General features: G+C 48.0%; 1 protein-coding gene across 9 annotated transcripts in view; it reads left to right on the plus strand.

Annotated features, from left to right (window-relative positions):
- The window catches only part of NF1 (neurofibromin 1), a 3,279,657-nt gene that overhangs the window by 1,382,849 nt on the left and 1,869,580 nt on the right, over positions 1-27,228 (plus strand). For all 9 annotated transcript variants that reach the window (XM_069614617.1, XM_069614618.1, XM_069614621.1 and 6 more), the window contains exon 21: positions 12,548-12,687. In XM_069614617.1, coding sequence (XP_069470718.1) covers positions 12,548-12,687 — 140 coding nt within the window. The remainder of the gene's footprint in view (positions 1-12,547; positions 12,688-27,228) is intronic.

A 27,228-nucleotide genomic window follows, 5' to 3' on the forward strand; every position in this document is an offset into this window, starting at 1 on the left:
ATGCAGTGGTCACAGTTCTCCGGCAGGATGTTCGGATCCCGTTCAGATTCCGCCCTGAGTCACCCAGGACCTTCTGTGGTGGGCCGTCGAAGGAAATCTGTTCAGAGGGGCTCTGTTTTGGCAACCATGGCCGGAGGTGACAATCGTGACGGACGCATGCCTCACGGGTTGGGGAGCTCATGCCAACGAGCTGACGGCCAGCGGTCGTTGGTCTCCGTCGGAGTCCAAACTCCACAATCTGTTAGAGCGGTGGGCTGTCAGGCTAGCCCTGAAGGCTTTTCTGCCGTCTCTGCGGGGAAAGAATGACCTGATTATGACGGACTATACAGTGGCCATGCACTACCTCAACAAAAAGGGGGGGGCAGGGTCTCTCCCACTGTGCAGGTAGGCGATGCAGCTCTGGTTCTGGGCCATCTGGCAGGAAATTTCGATCTCAGCAGTTCATCTGGCCGAAGACAAAAACGTGGCGGCGGACGCTCTGAGCAGGCAGAGCACGGTCTTTCACGGGTGGGAGCTAGCTCAGGAAGTTCTGTTGGAGATCTTCGCCCTTTGGGGAACCCCACAAGTGGAACTCTTCGCCACCAGTGTCAACCGGAAGTGCGAGAGATTCTGATTGTGGGAATTTCCTCCAAGAGGAGCGTTAGGGGACGCATTCGTAGTGGAGTGGTCCTTCCCACTGCTGTACACGTTCCCTCCAGTCCCCGTCATTCCGCGGGTGCTGCTGAGGTTGCAGAATTTCAGTTCCCAGATGATCCTCATTGCTCTGACATGGGCCAGGAGAGCGTGATACCCGGACCTTCTAGACATGTCCATCTGCCCTCCATGTCGTCTTCCCTACGGAGATGATCTGCTTTCAAGGGAAGGGGGTCGAGTTCTCCATCCATAGGTCAAGTCTCTCCACCTTCATGCTTGGTATCTGAAAGGCTGAGATATAAGGATTGGGACCTCACTGAAGACGTGATGGAGGTGTTGCTTTTCGGCCAGAAGGCCCGCAACGAAATCCCTTTGCCGTTGGAGGAAGTTCTGTGACAGGTACAGGGTTCAGAATGTGGATCCTTTCCAATGTTCCATTCCTTTGGTTTTCTTTTTTGCATCCCTTAGCCCACAAGGGCCTGCATGTGGGTACCATTAAGGGTTACCTGGCGGCGCTGTCCATATTTAAGCGCTTGTCTGAGAAATGTTCTTATTTTAAAATCCCTTTGATATCTCAGTTTTTAAAAGGGCTAACTCGTGTGTTTCCACCATCGCCTTTCCAGGTGCCGGGATGGGATTTTAATTTGGTTTTAAAGTTCCTAATGGGAGCTCCGTTTGAGCCCTTACATTCTTGTCCATTGAGACTATTGTCCTTTAAAACTCTATTTTTAGTTGCAGTTACTTCCGCCCACAGAGTGAGTGAGTTGAAGGCACTTTCCGCCAAACCACCCTTCACTGTGTTCCATAAGGACAGGGTTGTCCTTAGGGTACGGCCTTCCTTTCTTCCGAAGGTTGTCTCCGAATTCCATCTGGCATTCTATCCTCCTCCACATCTTGGTAAGGAAGAGGAGAGGCTCCATAGGTTGGACCCTAGGAGAGCTTTGAGTTTCTATCTCTCACGGATTTCCCGGGTCAGAGTGGACGATCAGCTCTTTATTGGTTATGCTGGAAGGCGTTTAGGTCAGGCTGTTCCCAAGCAGACCTTGTCGAGCTGGATCATTTTGATGATCTCTGAGTGTTATCGTTTGGCGGGAAAGGACCCTCCAGTAGGCTTACAGGCTCATTCTACTAGGGGTATGGCTGCTTCCAAAGCACTGGAGAGGGGTGTTCCGATTCGCAATATTTGCTAAGCAGCCACATGGGCCTCTGTCCATACTTTTGTGAGACACTATTCCCTGGACTCTGTCAATGGGCAAGATTTGGCCTTTGGTAAGGCCGTCCTATATTCTGCAATTTGATTGGGCATTCTAAAACTCAAAATTCTTTTCCCACCTCCTTACGTTGGTACTGCTTTGGGAGTCTGTCAAAGATGTGGAATACGTCAGAGGACACAATCCCCTCGAAGAACAAGTTACTTTCTTATCTGGTAACGTTCTTTCGATGGAATGTTCCTCTGACATTTTACAAATCGTACCTTCCCTACCTGCCCCTCTACAGAATTTCTTATGCGATTGCAGCTTCCTTTTCTGCAAGGCTTTCTGTAGTAATACTGGCAAGAGATTGGTGCCACAAGTTCTGGGGGAAAAAACTACAACTGAGGCTACAGGAGTTGTGCGTCCTATATATAACATCCGGTGCTGTCAGAGGAGGTCCTCGAGGGAGTGTATGGACCCAGGAAGCCTGCGCCGAAAAGGATTTCCGAAGCAGCACAGCTGTGGTAATCACTGTCAAAGATGTGGAATACGTCGGAGGAACATCCCATCGAAAGAACGTTGGCAGGTAAGAAAGTAACTTGTTCTGTGCTCTTCTCTCCATATGCTGACAGCAGGGATCTGTTCTCGGTGAAGTTCACCGCCCCTCAAGGGCGAAGATCGTCGAAGTTTCTAGAAGGTCATCGGGCCTACTTCTCGTCCTCCCACCATGACGGAGGTGAAAAAAGACGGAAGATTACTCTCCAAGCCCTGCACACAGTGCGTGCTCCGGAACGTGTTTGTGGAGGAGAAGCACCTACAATGGCACTACTGCCTGCGTCCGGATCACAAAGAAGAGGATTTGGAGATTTGCTGCGGCTTCTCCAAGAAGATGACAAAGGACAGGCAAAATAGACTGGCAGCGTGGCTGAATGCCAAGGCCTCTGTCCCATGCCCCGAGTAGGGACATGCCTCACCCAAGGCCGGTCGGTCCGATGAGCGGGCTTTAAAGTCCTGTGAGTGCGCCTCATCCCTGGGGGCCCAAGATTAAGGCCAAACACTGCAAAGTCCGGGTCCTATGGGGTCGCCATGGAAGCGGGTCCCACGGCAGGCAGGGTGCAATCGACATCACCCACCGCCTCCATTGCCAGCTGCCAATCTAGCTCCTCAAAGAGGAAGTCACCCAACCCGGGTATGCTGCAGGAGAAGCCGGGGATGGAGGCGAAGGATGCTTAGCTGCCCAAGAAAGCCCAGGAGGCACAGGAAAAGTCTTTGAAGAAAGAGCTAGTGGCGGCTGCTCTCTTGAAAGCTAAAGGGGCAGATCCTGAGAGGGTAACCCCCACAGTGCTGAAGTTATCCCTCCCCCCTTTGACAAGATTTGCCAGCACTCTGGAGAAGAGGACCCCCCCACAGAACCCAGTTCTAGCCCTGAAGGGTGGAAAAAAGGGGGGGGGCAAGGAGGCCCTGGATCAGTCCCAGGACGGGGCTCAAACCATGGAAAGTTCATCCACGGAGGACGAGGATATGGAGTCCCTGCAACAACAAGGGCACCAGCGACAAAGACGCAGGACTCAGTGTTCTGATCACACCAGTTCTGCCGAGGGAAGTCTCTCTGGACATCCTATCAACCCTCCTCACCTTGGTGTCGGAGATCCAGAAGAGGATACCCCAAGGTCCTGTTCCAATGGTCCCCCAGACTCCCGATCATCCGCCTACGAAGAAAAGAAAGTGCTATCCGACGCCCACTTTTCACCCTCCACACACTCGTCTGGTCCGATCTCCCCCAGCACACCCAGACACGGGTAGGGATACGGCCACGATGACAGACTATTTCGTCAGAATGGGAATCAGGTTGTACTCTGGAGACCCCCGGCCAGCCCATAGAGCCGAGGTTTGCTCCGAAGTACTTTAAGACAAGATAGCTGCACCCTTGAGATGGATGGGGGTGCAGATTTACTACTCCAACACCAGTTAATAAGGACAACTCAATGGTTTGGCAAAGGGAGTCTGTTTAATGACAAGTACAAAAAACAGGGAGTCCTGGAAATCAGCAGTGATGCGATCGTCCTTCTCGCTTCAACTCCAACAAACTTCATACAAGTTGTAACATTTATACTCCAAACTCATCATAATTGACGTCTAACACTCAAAAGTTAACATGCAATTCTATTGGTTAGGAAAAGGTAACTTTAATATAGGTACTATATCTGTTTATGGTAACGGAGTGAGGGGATTGGGTGAACACAGTCAGGTGGGCATCTAAGCCCTACCTTCAAAATGTACTACTGAAAACGTCACTAAAAGTATGATGTCTCATTGGTTCTAATAACTATAGGACCCTAGATTATTTGGCCCGTTGTAATTGGGTTGGCACCAACCCCATGCATATTCTTCCACTTCACTTAGCAGCACGCAGAACAGTCGGCCAGTTGCGGGGTGCCCCTTAGTTACTCAGCCTTTCTCCAATTAAGGTTGCAATCAATCATCGCTTCTGCAACTGTCTCAATTATTTCACTGTAGTTGGCCTCGAAACTGCATCTTCTGCCTGGAAAAGTTCTGATATCTCTGTCTGGGTGGGTGCCAAGCGTAGGTGTGAACCCATGCTGCTTCTCGCTCGGCTGGTCACTTGCTTCCCACGCCGTGAATTTGTCTAGTTTCTCTCAATTTGTGTATTTGATTTTTATTTAGCTTGCCACCTGCCTATGCCTACTTGCCTTGACCTTTCAGAGACAGGATATTCTGTTCTTAAATTTCAATTATATGTAGCTACTGTTCGTTCCTTCTATTGGTATGACCTTGGCTCTCCTGGCATGAGTCGCATCTGCCGAGTTTCGATTCAGCCGTCTCTCCTCGTGTTGCTAGAATATGAATCTTCTTGCGTTTGGCCTTTAGTAACCTGGGTTGTTTCTGCTTTTGTGCAAAGTGGAATATACTTATGCTAAAGTACTTAATTTGAGGTAGGTTTATGTATAATGGCACTTGCCGCACTATTCTTCTACTTAGCATAGCAAGCCGCACTGTTTTCTTAGCTTTCTTGCGGTTCCAAGCATATTTACTGGTGTAAACTGGTTGAATATCTTCATCTTGCTTACAGTTTGAACTTCTTTGCATTTCAACATCGTTCTTCCACTTTAGGTTCACGATATCTTTATTCATGGCGCTTCGTCTTAGTGTCATTCTCGGGTCGTAATTTCTTCTATCTGTGAGTCTGTTCGGGTCCCCGTGACGTCACCATTCGTCCTCCATTAAGACTTTTTTGGTTTCTTCCGGGACAGTACTTAGGCACCCTTCGTTTCGTCTCATTTGCTGGTAGGGTTTTCTTAATGGATACCTTAGTGTCCATGGTTGTCTGGGTATTGGTGCTTCAATAGGCGTTGCTCTTCCAATAAGTACTGGGTAGAGCCCTACTGCGGCTCTCTGCTGGTTTATCTGCTCGTCATATGTCACATATTTTGGTGTGAACGTCCCTGGTACTTCATAATGGGCGACTGGAGTGCAGGCTTTATTTGGGACCTCCTCTACAAGGTCCCCGCAGTAGAGGGCGTCCCCACCGGACGAGGTGGGATTGTTCCATTCTGTGATCACCAAAGCCTCCAAGCTGTCCCAGTTCGTGCCCGTTTAAGGCGCGAGGTCAAGAGGAAGACAATTATGGCTGTGCCCTTCCTGGATGACATGTGGGAGGAGGGCCCTCTTGAAGAACTCTTGCACGGCTCCAGCCAAGTGAGATCGGCTGGAAAAGAAATAGCGGGTACCGGAATCCGCACCCAAGTGCCTGGGGTCGCAACCATCGCCGGATTCGGTGGTTTCAACGACAGCGAGGAAGCAGTCATCTAACTCGTCCTAGTCTTCTTCCGTCCCTCCGGACAGCGAGAGTAAGAATTTGGATGCCATGGGGAGGAAGGTAATCTACACCACAGCATCCACCATCAAGGCAGCTAATGCACTGGCAATCCTAGCCAGGTACGACAGGGAGCTTTGGTACAAGCTGGGGCCTATTCTAGAGTTCCTCCTTGACGACAAGAGGATGGAGGCAATTGTCCTCTTCCAGGAAGGGGATATGGCATCGGATCACGCCATTATCTGATCACCGTGGCACTGGATGTTGCTGACAAAGGGTTCTGCCAGATGGGGAACAGTGTCTGCCTTTGTCGTCAAGGCTGGATAAAGGCCACACATTTCCGTCAGGAGGTCCAAATGAAGGTGCTGAAAGTCTTTTGATGAGTCCCTAAAGGCTGTCAAGGCGGATATGGAGATGGCCCATACCCTGGAGACACTCCAACAGCACTGCTCTTCCTTTCGTTCTTCCAGAGGAAAGTCGGGCAGGTCGTCGAAAGGTTTCTCCTCCTTGTACCGCCAGATCCCACGACTCAGGAAACCCTCAGAGCCCATTCCCAGGCCTACGGAGGAGGTGGTCAACGTCATCGCCAGCAAGGCAGGACACTGCCCCAAGCCTGAATGGGCCATGCTGTCCGAAGCTCGCCTGTTCACCCCAGTGGGAGGCCGGCTGACAAGGTTCATCAGCAAGTGGGAAAAGATCACCACCGACAGATGGGTGCTGGACGCTTTCACCCAAGGACATACCGTGGAATTTCAGCACAGGTGTCCGCAAATTCCTCTGGTGGCCCGTCAGGAGCATCACGTCCCTCAGCTCTTGGAGGAAGTACTGGCCGTAGTGCAAAAAGGGTCGATAGAGCTGGTTCCCCAGCGACTCCGGGTCTACTCCAGATACTTCTTGATAAGAAAGAAGATGTGGGTGGGGGGCTGGAGGCCCATTCTAGATCTGCAACATCTAAACAAGTACCTTAAGTCTCACAAATTCAGGATGGTCCTGTTGCTTCACGTGCTCAGCCAACTGGAAAGAGGGGATTTCTTGATGTCGATGGACCTGGAGGACGCTTACTTCCACGTCCCCATTTAGAGGAAACACTGCAAGTTTCTACGCTTCGTAGTGCAGGGACAGCACTACCAGTTCAAGGCCCTACCCTTCGGCCCCCAAAGTGTTCGCGAAGTGCCTGCCACTGGCGGCAGCCCATCTGTGTCTACGGGGGATTTACATATACCTGTACCTCGACGACTGGCTCGCAGGAGTTGGCCCTCGGACACGGAGGCGACTGTCAAGCTGCTAACGGATCTTGGATTCTCCATCAATTATCCAAAGTCCTGCTTGACACCATTGCAGAACGTGCTGTTCGTTGGAGCCAGGCTTGATACAGTGTCCTGCCTAGCATCGCCCCCGGAAGAGACGGTAGCGGCCATTCAGGTGAAGGTGCAGAAGCTGTTGACGATGAGGACAGCCACAGTGCAGACCATCAAGTCGTTGCTCAGCCTGATGTCCTGCATCTACCTCATTCTGCTCTGCAGGTTACAGTTGCTACCTCTTCAGGAGTTCCTGGACGCTCGCTGGATTCAGGTGTCTGAAAATTTCACAGACAAGATCACTCTGGGCGACGAGTTCCATTCGAGCGATAAGGTGGTGGGGCGGCCGCTCCAACATGGCCCATGCCACAGGGTTTCAGAATGCTCCATTCAAGGAGACCGTCACGACGGATGCTTCCCTGGAAGGCTGGGAGGCTGGGGAGCCCACACCCGACGTCTTCACGCCAGAAACCTATAGCTGCTGGAGGAGAAGGATCACCATATCAACATCCTGGAGAGCTGCAGGCAGTATTCTGGGCCCTCAAGCCATTCCTTCAGACCCTGAAGGGCAATTTGGTGAGGATCTTCACGGACAACACCAGCACGATGTTCTACAACAGGAAACAAAGGGGCGCTCACTCCCCGGCCCTCTCCAAGGAAGCACAGGAATTGTGGTGCTGGGCTGTCTGACAAGAAATGTTCCTGGTTCTGCTTCTAGCGGGAGTCAAGAACACCATTGCGGACTCCCTCAGCAGGGAGTTGCCATCCTGCCTTAAGTGGGAATTTCAGCAGGACCAAGTGGGCCACATCTTTGCCAAGTGGGCAGGCCCCAGGTCGAAATGGTCCGAAGGCCAAAAGTTCGCCAGCAGATTCCATCAGCCAAGGAGTCTGGGGGATGCCTTTGTCCTTCCTGTGGGAATGGATGTTTCTGTACGAGTTTCCTCCGTTGCTTCTCCTGCTACGAGTCATCAACACACTCAGGCAGTGTCAGTGAAGGATGATACTCATTGCCCTGTCGTGGCCAAGGCAGATTTGGTACCCGGACCTTCTCAGCCTGTCGTTGTCGCCGCCGATCAAGTTACCAGCGGTCCCGGATCTTCTCACCAGAGAAGGAGGCGCAATCCTACATCACGACCCAGGATCGCTCAACCTGAGGGCTTGGCTCCTGCACCCCTAGAGTTTGGAGGATATGAGTTGCTGCCGAACTGCAGGGAGGTCCTCATCGAGGCCAGCGCTTCGTCGACTCTGAAGTGGTATGGTCACAAGTAGAAGCGTTCGCTACGTTTTGCCGGTTGCAGAAGATTACTCCTCTGAGGGACACGGCCCCACAGATTCTTCCATACTTGATATCCTTGGCCAAGGCTGGACTGGTGCACGCCTTGATCAAAGTACATCTAGCGGCTATCTCCCGCTACACCAGGTCTCCAGGAAGGTCTTCACTTTGATCTCATTGGCTCATCAAGGAGTTCCCAAAGGACTTTTTCGATATTTCCGGCGTGGGGACTCAGCGTATTTCTGACGAGGCTCATGGGGTGCCCCCCTTCGAGCCTATGCATCAGGCCCCTATCGTTCCACTCGTGGAAACGGCTTTCCTTGTGGCCATCACTTCTGCCAGAAGGGGGGGTGAGATACACTGAGTATTTGTCATTGACAGTGCACACTAATGGTTCAGGGTACGTAACTGCTTGACACTTAATAGGTAATGTGTTTTTGAAACTTGAGGTGCAGGGGAGAAAAAATGGTCTTGGCACAAAACCAGAATTGCTGAAAGAAGAGGAAGTAAGAGGATCCAGATTAGATTGGGAGCCCTCCTCTCCCCTGCACACTGTATAATATTGTCAACAAAGACATTCAATAAATTACGTACAATTTTGCATATGCAGTATGATCAATAATAATCAAAAGAAATCTCAATATGAAGAAGGTAGAGAAATTTAATTTTGACAAGAACAATGTACAATAGTCATTATTGACTGTCGGTCAATAGGCATCAAAAATGCAAAACATAGCAAAGGAAAGTATCCATAGATAAGACTGTGCTTGGCTGACGCGTTTCGAGGTGAAATCCTCTTCTTCTTGAGCCTATTAGCACTCTGACACAAATGAACTGTTCAACAGAAAGTGGAGAAAAGAAAAGGGTTTTTTTTTTTAAAAAAAAGGAGAAATGGATATTTTCCATAATTCTGTATAACGAGCATCACATAATACATGTTAGAAGAGAAATAAAACCAGTGCCGCTAATTAAAAAGCAATGCTTTAAAGAATTGGTCAAGTGATAATTCTCTACCGAACTATACATTCAATGCATAGTTCCTAAATCACATATTTCTACTAGCCACTGTTATGGAGGAGGAGGACCCGGTGAGCACCAATTCAATAGAACACTAATTAGGTGGAAAATCCTGTTGAACTAAGGGTGATGAGGAATAGACTTTCTAGAACTTGTTTGACCAAAGTAGTGAAAATAGAGACTTACTCATGCAAATGTCCCAACGGGCATTCAAATGCAGGGAAGTATGAGTGACCGCAGATCTATGGGACGTCAATATGTGGAGCTTCTATATTTTCATTTCAGTGAAAAGCGGCATGCGCTCCCTAGTGAAAATGTGATATAAATGTGTATTACATTTTCGTAGAAACTAAATGTTTAGATAAAGCACACAACATGAGTGTTTACATTCATTACCTGGTGTGGACTGAAGGAGACTGGTAAAGGGTAATAGCATAAAACATGCTTGTCGCTTCAACATTGGTCGCAGGAAGCGTTAGTAGCTAAATATAGAATGGAGCGTTGTTCCATACAGTGGCCCGTGTGGGTTATCTGTGGACAAGTGGACACATAACGTCATTGGCAAATTCGCTCAAAAAGTGATTCTGGATGCTCCGTGAGAACGGAAAAATTACCTGTCTCCAAACGGCGTTCGTCGTATCCAAAACAGGTTACGCTCAGGGAAGCGTAGTGGTTACCATAGAAATTCAAGTCAGCGAATCACGTGATGATGATCGTGATACGCTAATGAGCACGTAAGACTAAGGGAGTGATGAAGATAAAAAGCGGACTAAACAAAACTGGATGTTCAAGTCCGAGGTCCATCTTGTGACGGGCAATCTTCAGTAAACAGTAGTGTGAAACTTAAATAAGTGTTCTAAGTAGGTGTGAAGCGGGTGCTCCTTCTTGAAGACCAATTATCACATAATCGTTAATTACAAAGAATATTTAATTGTGAAGCGCACCAAGTGTCACCTAACGACGAACTCGCCGTTGTTATACCGATTAATCATGTGTGCCGGTACCATTCATGTAAAGAGATGAACAAGTCACTGCATTGATAATTATGTTCTTCATCAAAGCAACATCAATTATATACAGATGGAGGTGACCGCAGTCAACTGGCCACTCATGAATTATGATTTAAGGAAAAAGTATCAGTAGTTCCAATTAACACTGAATGTACCGTACAAAACAATGGTGTGAGCAATTGCTCAAGGTAACACACTGGCTAATCACCTAAACATGTGGAGATGCTTTGTTCTTTAGGATCAATATTTGTGATACAGGGAAAGGGAATGAAAAAGAATTGTTTTGTAAATGTGAACAATTGGAAATGTATAGAGATAATGAGATAATGTTCATAAGGGATTCCATCTCAGAACACTACATGTAGGCCACATGTGGGATACCATATGGTGATCATCTGACTCAGATGTAACATCTTAGTGAAAATTCTTCATTAAGCCCTTTAGGGTCCAATGTTTCCAGGAAATGTATCCAATATTTCTCGCGTCTTGATAGGATCGACTGATAATCTCCTCCCCTGTGGGGACGTTTCACCACTTCAAGAATTTGAAATTTGAGTTGAGCTATAGAGTGGTTGTTATCAAGAAAATGTCTTACCAATGGAGATTTGGTATTTTTACATCGGATTGTAGATTTGTGCTCCGTCCACCTTTCTTTGAGGGGTCTGGTTGTTTGGCCGATGTACAACAGGCCAGAGATGCACGCCCTGTCCTGCATACAGCCATACCTGACTTTCCACGAATTTAGGGTGGTGCTGCAGGTGCACCCCTCTTTCATTCCGAAGGTTCCGTTGGAATTCTACCTCAAAGAGCCTTTGATGTTACCTGTTTTTTTCCCGAAACCTTTGTCTCTGGCTGAGAGGGCTTTGCACTTGCTGGACGTTGCTCATGCCCTGAAGTTCTCAAGACTTCAGCTGTTAGTGAACTTTTGTCCTATGAACCATGGGAAGGCTTTGTCCAAGGCTTCTATCTAAAGGTGGCTCTCCCGCTGCATTATGCACTGTCATTGGTTGGTGAACCGACCGCTGCCCGGCTGTCCGAGAGCCCATTCAACTAGAGCGATTGCTGTAACAATGGCGTTCCTGGCTGATTTGCCACTGCTGGACATCTGCAGGGCTGCTATGTGGAGGTCCACGCACACCTTCACAATGTTCTACTGCGCCGTCAGGGATTCCAAGGACAAGTCCAGAGTCGGGAAAGCAGTTCTCCGCAACCATATCGCTTGAGGCGAGTCTGTACCAGAGGCAACAGTGAATTGCTTCTGTTGAGTCTTGCCACCTCCCGTGCTTGTGTAATGTTGTACTTGTGTGTATTCGTTAATGAGCATGTGAATCCATGTCAGCCAGACCCCATGCTGGAGAAGGAAATGGTTACTTAACTGTAACTATTGTTCTTCAGCATGGGTCTGGCACGGGTTCAAATACGAACCCTCCCTCCTTGCCCTCTGCATCTCTTCTTGGTCCTACTGAAACTTTACGTGCTTACCAAATCTGAAGATGGCTGCCAGGGAGATGGCTTAGGGAGGGGACTGTCATTGGCTGGGGGCAATATAAACCAGAGGACAGTGATTGATTTATGGGAGAAATACAGTTTTGTAAGATAAAGAAACTGTTTTTCTTTTACCAAGGATTTCCATCTTGTCAGGGAATATAAATGAGCATGTGAATCCATGCTGGATAAGTTACTGGTCTAGCTCAGTCAATTTGGAATAGGCATTCCATTTGTAGTTTCCCATAAAGTGGACAAAGAGACATTACGCTTACATTTGGCACAACCCATTCTCCACTGGTTTCTTAGAGTCAGCTTTCAGGAATGTTCGTATGTTGAATTTTGCTGCTGAGGTAACTCACAGTTCTAGTGTGCTGGGCATTAAGATCCTGTGTCACTTGTATTTTCCAGGTTGTAAATGATAAAACTGAAATAATCATGGTTTACTCTAGAGTAAAGAAGTTGACTCACGTCTCAAGAATGAACAAAATGTAGCATACCTCCTTTAATGTTAGACTTAAACAGCGCACATACTAACAGCAGAAGTTGAACTGTGAAGGAAATGTAAAAGTACATTTTGACCTTAAAATACAGTGAACATTATAATTGTGCAACTGGTTCATGTAAAGTACTGCTTACTTGTTCCTTTAGTTTAACTGAATCCTTGTGTGTGTGTTGGATCACTTTTTTGCCAAATAAATTAATTCTTTAGAATACCCACATTCTATGCCCATTACATCCCATCCAAAACCTGCACAAACTAGGACTGCTGCAGCTAATGGAAAGATGTGCTTTATTCACAGGTGTTGCTGAATGAGATCAATACACAGTTTGTTGAGCAAACAATAGCAATAATGAAGAACCTCCTTGATAACCACACGGACGGCAGCTCTGAGCATCTGGGTCAAGCTAGTATTGAGACTATGATGTTGAATCTTGTCAGGTAAGACCCCATCTTTTATTGTTCTTCATATTTGTACTTTCTAGAGTTAATCTGAATTATCAATTTTTCAAATGGATCACTTGCTCCCATAAATTCCTAACTTGAGTACTTAATACCTTTTCAGTCATCACAGCAGTGAATTGTGTTTCATCGGCTCAGCTCAGTGTAATTGGTGCCCATGACTCAGGATGTTAAGTCATGTATAATATATATATGAAGCCGAGTGCACTGCGTGACCTCAGTTTCTTTTTTCTGTGCACTCTGCACTTGGAACATGCTGCAGCTATTAGAACATAACTGCGTCATGTCTGCCGTAAGGGTGCAAAAGGTGGTTTTGACATTAAGGTGGTATGTTTGGGGCTAAAGACCTTTATTAAATAATAAAGCAAAAACCTATATTTCCCTATTCAAAAGAGGGGTTTCCCTGCCTCAACTAATGATCTAACGTTGTCGGTCAGGATGTCTGTTAAAGTGTCCAACGTCCTGTGCCAAGAAAACCTTACTTCTGTCCCTTAGACTATGAACTAAAGAATAAAGCAGCACTGTTCTGGTCCCAGGAGACTGCCTCCATTCCCTTGACATCCAGTCTCAGATATCCTGGGGGAGTGACTCCTTTCCGTAGGTCTGTTGGGCCTTTCTCCTGGTTCTATCACCAGGAGGATGACTCCTGTACCTTGAAGCCCTTCCCGGTTCTTCTTGTGGTCCCTCTTCTACTTGTATGCTGCGTGGGCATCTCTGTGTCTCTGTGCCTTCACGTTGCGGCATAGGAGGAACCATGTCTCTGCGGAAGTCTATAGCGCTGCAGTTCTTTCTTGTTATTTCTTTAAATTGTTCATGTGTCCAACCTCGTCACAGTACTTGGATTACCTATTTTCTTGATGTACTGTGCCTTATAACAGTACATACGTATACTGTCTACAAAGAGTTTAGCAGAAAGAGCGGCCTAGAGTGTGTGGGGGCTGATGTTGTCATAAGGGCTATACCCTAGATTAGGGGTGCACAACTTGCTTTGCTGGAAGGCCGGCTGTAATCTTCAAGTCTTCAATGGTGGGCTGGACTAAAGATGCTGCCGGCTTTTTGTACCAGAAAAAGGTCAGAATGAACTGAGAAAAAAGGTGCATTCTGAAATGGACTTATTGACTATATTGCTCAATTTCTTTTTTTCTGTGAAAATCATGTCATATTTCACAGGACACATTGAAATCGTAAACTGATGTTTATTAGTGAAAAGTACTTCAGGCCTGTGGGTTAAAAAAAAATGTTGACAAAATAACACCCATGCTTTAGGTGTACTCTTCGCCTAACTGTGATTGTAGTTTCATCTATCCCTTGTGAACTGTGTCCTGCTGTATCGGACCTGCAATACCAAGAATAAAATGCAATCAGAAGAAAAAACATTAAAATGTTTAAAAAAGCCACTGATATTTAAGTTGGCACCCACTTGCCATTTACCTTTTGTCTAAAATTGAAGGCCTAATTGCTTTATCATGGTACAAATTAGGCAATGCCTGCAATGTTTTTGTTTGACTTGCTTTGGTAATTTTGTTCTCGTAAATGTATATAAATAGAGAATGAAGGTGCCAGCCTCTGTTAGGCAAGATTGTGTGCAGTATCCTTTGGAAGACTATAGCGACCTTGACCTCCTGGAATAGGAAACCCAGCCTTTGGTAAAAGTCTGTACTACTCAGGTTGGTAGTGTGGCTGAGCAGCCAGGCTTATCTCAAGAGGGGTCAATGTGAGCAGTAGGGTTGTACACAGAGTTTCACAGTGACAGTTATTCAAATAAACACTTACACTCAAGGTTTCGTGATTAAAGAATTATTAATTTAACAGTGTTATATAATCCTTCTTCAGAAGGGAGCAAAACATGCAACAATTATAATACACTTCAAAACGCACTGTTTCTCTAAATCAGATGATACCCATTGGGGATGGCACACAGACACTTCCTACACCCTCTGGTGACTTAAACATCTAGGACACTTTGGACATTGATTTATCACTGGTATATTCAGAGCAATGCTGAGTTTGGGTGCAAAGGGTTAGACAGAGGAATAAAACGAAGGTTAACAAATAATTCATAAACTGGTAAATACTTTTTAAACCTTCCAATGCAAAGTAAATTAACTCTTTCCTGGGGGGAAAGGCAAAAACACAGTCAGAGGTAAGAAGAGGTTCTTAGGGAGCCAGGACAGTCAATGTTAGTTGAACACAGTCGAGGGGAATTGGAGATCTTGCAGGTGAGTAAAGGTCTTACACAATGTTTGTAGAAATGAGATTCACTTGAAGGGCCATAAGCTGGGAGGCTTTTGAGGGGCAAAGTTGCAAGCAACTCTGCAATAGCAACCAAGACAAGTCTCCGCTGAGAACAAGTAAGGCTACACAACAAGAGGTAAGTCTGCTTAGGTTTACAGTACCTTTGGTTAGAAGAAATGGTTCCTGCTGGCTTCTGTTCCTGTGTGGCTCTTCATATCCTGTTGTTCCTGGGCCTCAGTCATGGGGACAAGAGGGACAGGAGGGAGGACGGCTGGGGACTCTTGCAACACAATGGGAAGGTCGGCGGCAGCAATAGGCAAACTACAATTCAGCGGCACTTCGCGGTTTCAGCTCCTCACATCTATAGCAAATAGCAACACTGCATTTCTCGGATACCACTTCAGACTTTCCTTGCATCTGGTGTCCAGCACTCTGAGGTCGCTCAGGCTTGGTCATTCCTGCTTCAGGGAAGTCCAGAGGATCTTCCTGGCGCTCAGGTCCGACTTAGCGACTCGATGCCCCCGGGCTGTGTGAGCGCTTTAAAAATAAAAAATTAAAATTAAATTAAAAGGGATGCACTCGATCTACTGTTCCTCTTCATGGCACTTCGGTTCCAGTTGCAGCATTGGAATTACAGCCAGCTTCGAGAGGATGTCCAGACAAGTTCATTTTGGGGTTGATGGTCCCACCAACCCAAGGGAAGAAGTCGTCCTTGTTAGGGAGAATTCTCTGTTTAGGCTGAATTTCCTAACCTAGTGAGTCCCCCAGCAGCTTTGCTGGATTTTTGGGGTTTATTTTTTTCTCCTGCCAAGAGTGAGACTATTTTACCCTCACTCTTGGGCATGATTTGAGTGTGTTTCTTTGAATCTAGATGTGTTTAATGGGCTATGGGGTCTTTTACTCCATAGGGCTTCATGTGTTTTTGTGATGTGTTTTACACAGCACCCTCAGTGCAGTGACACAGGGGTGTCATAGTGACCCCCCAGTATAGACTCCATACCCTGGGACTGACTACTGTCTCCCAGGGCATGTAAAGTCACCATTGACTTTACTAGTCTTACATTCTGAACAGAACCAGTACAAACCATCATATTGTGGACGTACTGGCTGGGGCAATTCAGTTGCCCCGGGGTCTGTTAGTCGAGGGGGCACGTTTCCGTCCCCCCTGATCGAGTTTTGGCTGGTGGCAGTGGATACTACTTTTTATATTCAACTGCGAGTATTTTCCTATGGGATTTCCCATTGTTTTAGGCTACTACCTTTATTTAATTATTTACGGTAGCCCTGAACATACCCCCGGTTTATTTAATTAATATTAATTCTCCGGTTGGTATTTTTTGCCAAAACTTGATTCTAAAATGGCGTTTGTGTTTTCTTCTGTGACTCCAACCCAAGTCGAGTCCTTTGTTCCACATTTTGGCAGGCTTCTCCACAGAAGCCCTCCAAAGTGGTGCCACTGTGTCTGGGGTACTTAGGAGGGGTGGAGGGGAATTTAGACACCCTGGACTGAGTTGCCTAGGCAACTCAAGTCGCACTCCGTCCTGATTGGCCCAAGTGGTGAGCCGGCCGGCTCACCACTTAGCATGTTTGAGTGACAGCTAGGCTGAGTGAATGGGGGTTTTCTGCATAAAAGCAGGGCTTTGGGGACTGGAACTTCAGAAGTCGCCACAGGACCTAAGAATCCGACGAGGGAGAAGCTGAGCCGACCTGCCACGACACCACCACAGGTGGAGCCCTGCTGGACCGCCTCACCACTTTTCCCAACGACAGAGATGATCTCCCGCCGGAGAGTCTTCTTCCTTTGGCTGGTGGGGATAACCAGTTTCACCGTCTTTTCGCCTTCCCGACGTACCTCGTGGCCGCCTTGCCTGTGCCAAGCACCCCGGCAACCGGGATACCACATTTTACCACGACCGTGAAAAAAGGTACCACCTTTAAGCGGAAAACTCTGTGGCTGGTTTCTTCCCTGGTAGTGCAACGACCTTCATCTTTCCTCCAAGTCGAGATCTTCTCTTCCCCTGGACGACGACGCGACTTGCACCCACTGCCAGGAACAACTGCCACCGCTGGAGGATCCTTCCCACTTAAGGTACCGTGTCCCGCCAGGCTTCCCTTGCCACCGACTGTACGGGGTAGATTTAGCCCCCGGCTTTCGAACCTGGGTTAGCCTGGGACACCCTGGCTAAACTTTCCTAAGCCTCTCTAAACTCTTTTTGAACCCTCTGCAAGACTTTCAAAGCCTAGTGTAATTGTGTGATCTTGGGCGCATTTGTGCTCTGCTCTCTCTAAGAGTGGGCCCAGCCTTTGGACTTTGGCTCACCAGTGACTTTTGCTCTTCTGCCTTGCTAACAGTGTTCCTGAATCTTAGAGTGGTGTACCTTTCCATATTCTGTCTTTTTCCCTCCCTTTCTCACAAACTTATTAGAGTGCCATCTAGTTAAGCGCTTACCTCTGTATGAAAATAAGTGGTGTTTTACTGTCACTTATACGATAAGAAAAAGGGGTGTATATATTACAATAGTAACTATGTTTAGAATCTTTTACAATAAGAGTGCTGGAGTGTTTCAAACAGTGTGTTTTTAAATAAATAATTATATACTTTGATACCAAAGCTCTGGTCAGTGTTTGCTTGTATTATTGTGCCCGAGTGCCTATTGTGTATACTTTGCATACTGCCTAACTTTTCTTGAGGGAAGTCTGACTGCTCAGCCACAGCTACCAGATAAATCTGGGTGGTGCAGACTGCTACCAAGTGGGTTTACTGCCAACACCTGTAGTCTTAAATCTTTTGCAGTGTTCCCTAAGGGAACTGCACAGGTTTCTGCCTAACAGTCCTTGCAGGGCTTCTCTAGTCGAAACGAATTTGGAGCTTCAGCACAGGAGCAGGGCTTCATCGGGCAAACCAACGGTCCAGGAGTTGCAGCAGGCGTCTCTTCTAAGTTCTTCTTCGGATTCCTTCGTCCAGTGGTTGACTCTGCCTTCCAAGCCAAAAAACCTCGCCTTTTATGCAGGTTCCTCCCATTCATTCCAGCCTAGCTATCAATCACACAGCAGGGTGGCTGTACTCCAAGAACAGCCAGCAGGCCAATTGCCTTTGGGTGCATTCCTATAACCAAGGGGATTATGCACAGGGAGTTTCAGGCATCTCCCTCACTTCCTGCCCCTGCCAGACATACCGGAGCCAGAGACGATCTTCACTCGTGAATCCTGTCAAAAGGCAAAATGAACAAAGGGACCAAACCTGGTTTGGCACGCAGAGTAAATCTCAAGACAGACCTTTCCAACAAGAAATGGCAAAAAAGAGGACCGGGTCCATTTTGACAAAATGGGCACCCATGGTTGTTTTGCTGCAATTGCAACCTGCGGTAAAAACACACAATGGTAGTAATTGTAGAAAGGGTAACAGAAACATTTTACATGAGAAACTAGGGGATAGTAAGTAACCCCTCCAGCACCCTATGGTAAAAGAGTGTGCTGGCTATAGAAAGTTACAAAATGTAAGTAAAGTCAATTTCACTTCACTGCTCTTGGAAACAATAGTTTCACCAAGAGAAGGTATTTAAACCTTTGGGAAATCTCCGAGACTTCCCTGTGCCACTGCACTGAAGTTGCTGTGTGTCACAATGCAAATATGATGCCTATGGAATTTGTCAGCCCCCAAAGTCAAAAGAAGAGTCCAAATCACAAAAAATACATGAGAGAGTGGGGGGAAAGGTCTCACTCTATCCAGGTTAGAAATTAAGTCCTAAAGTCCAGCAAAAGAGCTAGGGGTCTCTACGGTAGAAGGGGACTAGCACATTTCTGAGAATTCTCCCTAACAGCCTCTTATTTGTGTGTTGGATTGTTTGTTCTGTAACGTTTAGACAGGAAATGACCCCAAATATCTGCACCACCTTCTTGCACTCATCTGGCCTGGAGGGCCATACATCATGATGTGAAGGGCTGCATCTGGCCCGCAGCCCTTATGTTGTGATGCACCTTTGCCCTAGACGGTCCACCTCCCGAGGGGAGGTGGGGCGGGGGTGCCTCCCCATGAGTTCCACAGGCATTATCACCTCGCTGGTCCCATGAATAAGGGCTCCCTCCAGGGGAGAAGTGACGCTAACCGAAGAATGGTCCCCCTGCCGTGAATACCTCTGGCTTCAACACTTCAAGGACTGTGAAAAGCGCATGTCTATCCAAGCCACTTAAACGCTGCTTCTGTTGCTCGAGTCTCGACCACAAGAGTGCAGCTTTTTTTAGTGTGCCTCCAACGGGCTTGCGATGGGGTATTTCAAAGGTCTTCACCAAAATCTACAAGTTTGCGAAGACGCCATCCAAATCCTGAACTCATTTGCAGCATTGCACTTCAACGGAGAAATCCTGTTCTGAGGAGAAGGCATGAAGGCCTGAAGGCCTGAGCTGTCCCAGTGACAAGCAGTTGGTGAGAAGAATAAGAACAAGTACCACAGGGTACCCCTTTTTTTAGTGACTCCTCCAACAAGCTCTACACTTCATTCTCAAAGAACCCCAAACCCACTCCCACAGAAGAGTCCTCTCAGGTTTAAGAGTAATCCCCTCATAAACAAATGAATACACATGTAGGAGACCAACATGTTTGAGATGAACATAAGGAACCCTTAATGTCAGTTCCTATTACTAGGTAAATGTACCCTTTTAAAAACACCTCTGATAAACTAATGTTACAGTTAAATTCAAAACTATAATGTCCAATTTTAACAAATTACAAATCCACCACATAAAACTCACCAGGTATATAAACACAGAAAAATAAAAGATTACTATTTCTAAATGCTTAGATAGATTTGTAGAATCTGGCCTAGTGGACATAATTTAGGAGGCTACCCTAGTTATTGTGAATGGGGGGTGTCCCCGAGAGGTTAGCCAACGCCCAATCATGGTAGCAGTGGAGAGCAGTTAAGGCTATTCTCAGGAGTGTGAGAGTAGGGTCAAGGGTCCACAGTAAAACCACGCAGTGAAGCAAACAATAATTCAGTTTAGACAGGTTTGTATGAGCGTACTAGATTTTTTTCTAGGCCTTAAACACACACTAACAAATGAAGCAAGCTGATATTATAGCTCAATAATACATATATACAGTCACCATAGGTACTTAAAATGCATTCAGTGACTTTAATCAATAAGAGTTAAGTAAAGTGATGCAGTAAGATGTAACCAAGTCACAAGAAATATTCCCTAGCTTCAGAAGTCCAATCCCTATGAAGGTTGGGGTCGTGTGCCCCAAAAGTCACAATGCTTCGCCCGAGAATGTATCTGAAGCAGGTAAAGTAGTTGTGGTGTTGATTGTTCAAAAGAAGAGATGCAACAAAGTTACTAGGCAAGTACAATGTGTTCTTATATTTCATGTTTTACTGCTCAGATGCAACGACCAAAAAGCAGTGCAATGGAAGGATACAAGGAGACTTGTTCTCAATGTTACCCTATGGAGGACAGGGGGAGACAAATGTGTGCATTTACTTACTCCCCTGCCCCCCTCTCCCTGACTCGGATTTTACGAGACAACTGTATGGGCCGACTCAGGGGGTCGCTGGAGGTTAGATTTCCCGCCGTTGATCTCGGTGAGAGGCACACAGGAGCTGCGGATGCAAGTATTCTTCCGGATGGATCCTGGAGCAAAGTGCAATCCTTGAAGATGGAGAAATGCAGAAAGCACTAATGTTGACATCTTCAGGGCAGCTCATAGGACGGTGGAAGACAAGTTCCAGTGACGACCACTGCAGACACACTACGGCAGGCATCCTTCCAGTCATGGTTGTCAAAGTTCTTGCAGAGCTGGGTCCTTGAAGCTGGGATGCTGAAATTCGTCAGGATCGTGACTTATACCACAAGCTGGTGACCAAAGTTACGGTAGCAACGTAGCCCACTGGGACAGGTGGTCAGTCCACTGGGTGGTCTTGGTAAACTTCTGAAGGCTCAGGGTGCCTGGATCCCGGAGAACACATAGACTGGTTGGTCCTACCAGTCCAGTAGTTGAAACATTGCACAGGGCCTTCGCAGATCCGGTAGTCTAACCGGGCTTCACCGCGGCAGATGCAGAAAAGGATGCTGGGCCTCTTCTGGAGTCTTCTTCAGATCTTCAGTTTGCTGTTCTTCTACAAGGTATTCCTGGCTCCAACGCTGATCTGAAGAAATGGCTGCAGGGGTCCTCCTCATATCATAAATCCAGCCTAGAAGCAAGTCCAAGCCAACCAATGGTAAGGATCTGCACCATTCAATCAGCCAATAGTTGTCCAATCTGGGACAACTATTGGTTTCACTCATGCCCCACACCCACTGGCATTACAGATGTAGAGTGGGGACAAGACCCTCACTCACTCACTCACTCACTCACTCACTTTCCCTGGAAAGTGCATCATCTGTGGGATTTCCTGGCAAGGCAGGAGAAGCTAAACAACAATATAACCAAAGAACAAGCGGAAATCTGGTGGCGTGGCCATTTTAGGGCACTAGCCACATTTAGTTGCTATATGCAGTAAACGCGAATTTGCACACTAGAAATAACACAATAATGGTAAAAATATAATTGATGCCACCAGTTTGTCTTTAGGCACATATAAAAGTAACCAAAAATCCCAATTGTAAAAAGCTAGGCTTAAACAAATGTATCCCCTTTGTACTGCATTGTAAATTGCTGTGTGCATTGTTAAAAAGTTATAAAAGATAAAAAGGGAAACAGTTTCCCACTACTGATAGTCTGAAGAACTGATCAGTGTTCCCATAACGGAATGAGAAAAACGGCCAGTGAAACTGAACGGTTCACTTCCCTGAAAATAGTCAGGATGGGTTCAAAAGCAAAAGCTTTGAGGATCCATAAAACTGTGGCGGGAAAGTTTCCAAAAGATAAATCTTTACTAACAATGTTTCCATTAAGCCCTAATGACATTCTGTGGGCCTCAAACCCAAGTTGAGCTGTAGCCCTTAAATCTGGCGGTAACGTTATCACTTCCAATGCCGCCCTGCCGGATCACGACCGCAATCCAGCTGGTGCAATTCCAGTTGGGCGCTATTACAGCCACCTGCAATAGCATTGACTGTAATTGCGCCGACAACCAAAAGTGCTATTACAGACCTATCACAAGTACAGCATTGGCGCTCCTAGCGCTGGAAAACTGGCGCTTTTAGTGCTGAAAATACCCCCGGCCAAATGCTTGAGGTAAAAGAACACAGGTGAGAGTAACAAAGCCGCAGGTGGAAACAATGCACACACAAGGCCTATAAAAGACACACCCTGGCCCCACACACCCTTCCCAACACCATGTTGCCATTGGGAGCAGAGAGGAGATGGCAATAAAGCCACAGGTGCAAACAATGCACGCAGACCCACCCTGGCCCCACACACCCTGCCCAACACTATGTTGCCATTTGGAGCAGGGAGCCTTGATGTGTACCTCTACATGCTGAGGAGGAGGAGCAGCAGCAGGAGCAGCAGGAGGAGGAGGACACAGACCACGTCCACTTTCAGTGCCGTCCTGGGCACGGTTCTGGATGTACTGCTGCGCCATGTGAATTAACACATTGCATTGCCTACTGCACACATGTTGCACTATAGCCCAGACCTGACGAATCAGCCACTACTGCGCCCGCTACCCAGGATCCACCCATGACTCCATGGTGCTGCGCAACAGCACACTGCCAGCCTACATCGAGAGGCACAGATCCCAAAGCACATGGATAGTAGGTGAGTACAAACCCTGCCTGTAATGCATGCCAAATAACACCAAATGTAGGGGGGAGCAGACCCACTGGAAGCCCTGCATGCCACCAGGAGCCACAGCTAGATCATCACAGCACCAGTTGCATATACGCGTGGCACACAAGGACACCTGCACACGGCCACCACACCTGAACCCACAGATGGTGATGGGCACACATTTGTCAACACAACATAACACGTGTGACCACAAAAACCACAATGCACCTTGTCTGTGTTGCAGTGCTGCTTTACACCCTGACAAACAAGAGCTACCCCACCCAGGGCACCCCACAGGAATGCAAAGTGAGATTAATGCAATACCCATCCATGGAACCACTGTCGAAGATTCGGATAAAACCCTAACATGAACATCCCTGAGAGAGTGACCCATGAATGTACATTTACATGCATGTTTTAAAAAAAAAAACTGGTGGTATGTAGCTGAAGCCCCACCATACACTGAGACAGCCAAAACCAAATACAAATGAACACTGGCCCTGAACAGGCAGTCATGACGGGATCCTGGCTTCATGGATGCACCACTGTGCCAATGAAACCCATTGGGCGGTGCTTGTAGAAAGTGGGCTACAAGGGACATGTCGCACATTGCGGAGCAAACCCATGGCACATCAATACACCATAAACAAAGGACAAGTGGTAACATGACGGCACTTGTTGAGCATGAGTGTCCCACACAATTCCATGCACATAGATCACCATCCACTGCTGCGAGTCCAGTAATCCCAAGTGCAGGGAAATGTAACCTGCCACAGAACAGCCCACTCAATCACACATGGTGCATGTCCGGGTCAGATGATGCATGTCCTGAAAGATGATGGATGTATACCAATCAGCCAATCACATTTCAAGTCCCTGTTGCACACTGAGCTGACCACAGTGCAAGCGCATTGATGCTTATTCCTTGCACACCCAGTGAAGCAACCTAGGCCTCATATACACATTTCATCCCATGCAGGTGATTCAGGATACCCGCAGCTCACATGGCTGATGACCCCTGTGCGGCATCCACAAACTTCGTCAGAGCTGGCATATGACCATGCCGAACCGTACCCGCATGTGTATGGGAAGGACATTTGGTTTGTTGAAGGCACGGTTCCGGTGCCTGGACCGTACTGGAGGGGCACAGATGTATGCGCCAGATAAAGTTGGAAAGATTGTGCTACTTGTGACACGCAGCACATCATCTGCTGCCGTAGGAATGTGCCTCTACCCTCTGATGCTGATGCGCAGCACCCAGTTGTTGGCAGTGAAGACCATGTGCCTGTTGCCAGGGCTAATGCACACAGGGATGGGATGAGGGAGGGTAGGTTGGCCACAGGCATTGATTGAGAATTATTTCTTGTTTGGTGGATGGGCACATGTCACGAAGAGCACTTGTAAAATAAATAACGATTGTACACAATCATAAATGTCTTAGATTTCTGTTACGTTTGAACAGGCTTTCATTAGCATGGATCTAACCCCCTTCCCCCACGAACTCCCCAGCACACATGCCACCCTCCCTCCACGAACTCCCCAGCACACATGCTCCCCCACCATCTCCCCACCACACATGCACCCGTCCCCCCACCAACTCCCCAGAACAAATGCCCCCACTAACTCTCCAGCACACACGTTCCCCCCCCAACCCCCTTCCAGTGACCGACGCCTGGGTGACCCCTGTAGGGAGTCCTCTGTGGGGGTTGTTGAGGTGGATGGCACCGATGCAGCCAACTGCAGCTGCTGGCGGAGGAGATTTGCCTTACACATCGGTTCTGCATGCGCAGATTACACCTCGCATAGTTCATACTCGTTGGCCAAACCCCATGAGTGCTGCAGTACAACCCTGCACAACTTAACGTGTGCGAGCATTGGCACGCACCATGGTTTTGGCAGCCCCTCGCTAATTGCCTTGAAGTGGCGGTTGTGTTTGCTAGCCATGTCCTCTATCCTCATCTGGCGTGCCTGCATCACATCCAGCCGTGCCATGACTGCATTGGTTGGACCTGTTCCTGTGTCCCGTGTGGGGCTGCTGTGCCTGGTAGGTCTACGTGGGGTTGTGGGGCTGCTGTTGCTTGTGGAGCTGGCATGTCCGGTGGATTGAAGGGCTGCCAGCAGGTGACCCATATGAGGGCGTGTCCTCAACTACCACTGGTGTGTGGGCGGCGGCATGCACAAACGTGGACTGTCGCTGGGACTCCCAACATACTCAGGGGTCCCTTCGGGTGTCTCCATTTGCTGCATAGTACTGTGGATGGTGTTATCCCGGCTGTAGTCTCTAACCCCTCCTGTTGCCTCCCAGGCTCTTTGCAATGCCCTTGCCTCACTTCATTTAAAAAACCCAGGACATCCTGTCCACCCTCTCCACCCACACGCCTCCTCTCCCCTCTCCATCTGTGCTTGCTGACCATCCTTTAGCCACCCCCAACCATCCTTCTTGTCCTTTCCTCTTGTCTCCCCTGACAAGGTCGCTAGACAAGTCAGATCTATGAAAGCCTCGTCCAAACAGGTTCATACCTGTTCCTCTAAAACCATCAAGGACCACATTAACACCCTCGTTCCGGCCCTCGCTGATTTTTTCAACCACTCCTTTGCCTCAGGATCCTTCCCCTCCCCACTGAAGCACTACTTTGTGCATCCTCTTCTCAAGAAACCCACAGCTGATCCTTCTTGTCCAGCTAACTATCGGCCAATTTCCATTACTCCTTTGCTGGGCAAACTCCTGGAAAAGTTGTCATTCTCTCAGCTTAACCTTCCTTCCAATTCTGTTGGCTGTCTCCATGACCACCAGTCTGGCTTCAGAGCTGCTAGAAGCACGGAAACTGGTCTCCTAAACATCCGTGAAGATCTGCTCTCCAACCTTGACTCTGACATTCCCTCTGTCCTCTTCGATCTCTCTTCTGCCTTCGACACGGTCAACCATACCATCCTGCTCAACCGTCTCCGTGAAAACCTGGATATCACTGATCAGGCTCTGGCCTGGCTGACCTCTTCCCTCTCACATCGACCCTCGCAGGTCCAACTTGGGTCCTTCCTTTCAACTATCTTCCTCTCTACCTGTGGTGTTCCCCAGGGGCTAACCTCTTGCCCTGGCTTTTCAACCAATACCTGGCAACTCTCGCCCACTGCATTGCCACTTTCTGCTCAAATTTCCAGTGCTACGCTGACGACACTCTACTCATTTTCAGGCTGCCTCTGCCACCTCCTGTCCCTCTCTCATCTCTGATGGCCTAACTGCCATGCAAGATTGGTGTGCCACCAGTGATCTTTGTCTGAATGCCAGCAAGACGGCGATCCTCCTCATCGGCACACCTTCACCATCCTTTCCCCTCACTCTCTGGCCGGCCTCCCTTGACCCTCCCCCTACCCCCACCTGCGAGGCTAAGAACCTCGGGGTCATCTTTGACTCCATCCTTTCCTTCTCCGCCCACATCTCTAAGGTCTCTAAAAAGTCAAATGTCCTACTGCACCTCCTCAGAGGTACTCTGCCTTTCCTCTCTTTCCCCCCGAAGCTCATGGTATCCCAAGCTCTGGTTCTCTCTAGTTTGGACTATTGTAAAAAGCCTCTTTCTAAATCTACCTGCCTCTACTCTCCGCCCTCTGCAACTAATCCAGAACAAAACTGCGAGACTTGTCCTTGGCCTCAAGCCCTGGGATTGTATCTCTCCAGCTCTGAAATCTCTCCATTGGCTCCCAGTGGATGTAAGGATTACATTCAAAACCCTCTGCATTGTTCACAAGGTTTTCTGGGGCCTGAGTCCAAAATAGCTTCAGCTATCCCTCCGCAAATACCTCCCCTCTCGAGCTCTTTGCTCCTCTATCTCCAACTCCCTCAGGGTCAGTCGTTTTTCAAAGAAACGAGCTGGGCGGTAGATCTGTCTTCGGCTGGGGCCTCCCTCTGGAACAGCATCCCTGCCACTCTAAAACCTCTCATTCCGGAAGCACCTCAAGACCTTCCTCTTTTCTTCTGCCTTCGCTCCCCTTCTCCCCTGCCGATCTGTTTTCTCTTGGCACCGTGCACCTGGCCCCACCCTCTGTTCTCCAGGCCCAGGTACCTGCTCACCCTCCCGCACTGCCTCCGGGCCAACCCTTGCACTGGGGTCTGTATCTGTACCCATACAGCCCCCCCCTTTTTCTTCGTGCACTTATCAGACCTACCCTCTCTGCTACCTTAGACCTAGCACTTGCAAATTGCTGGCTGCACTACCACTGTTTGTTGCCTTTATTATTTATTTATTGTTATTTATCTGTTTCTCCTCTGCTTCGCACTTTCCACTTCTCCCCCCTTCCATGCACTTTTCCACTCCCCCTCTCCCACGCACTTGCGCTTTCTCAGTGTCACTGGGCCTAGTAAGATCGCTGTTTTGTTCTCCCCTGTTCCCTTCCCTTACGTTGTTGCGCTCTGAAACACTTGTCTACGAGCGCAATAGAAATAAAATATCAATACAGCATGCTGCTCTTCAGAGGACGAGGCCCCACCCTCTGGGGTGGTTGTACTCGTGACAACTTCAACTTCCTTTGAGACCCCAGTGGCTTCTGATTGGGCTTGGTGAGGCATCCCTCGTGGCTTG

Source organism: Ambystoma mexicanum, chromosome 9, assembly GCF_040938575.1.
Source record: "Ambystoma mexicanum isolate Mex_15411 chromosome 9, UKY_AmexF1_1, whole genome shotgun sequence".
Lineage (NCBI taxonomy): Eukaryota > Metazoa > Chordata > Amphibia > Caudata > Ambystomatidae > Ambystoma > Ambystoma mexicanum.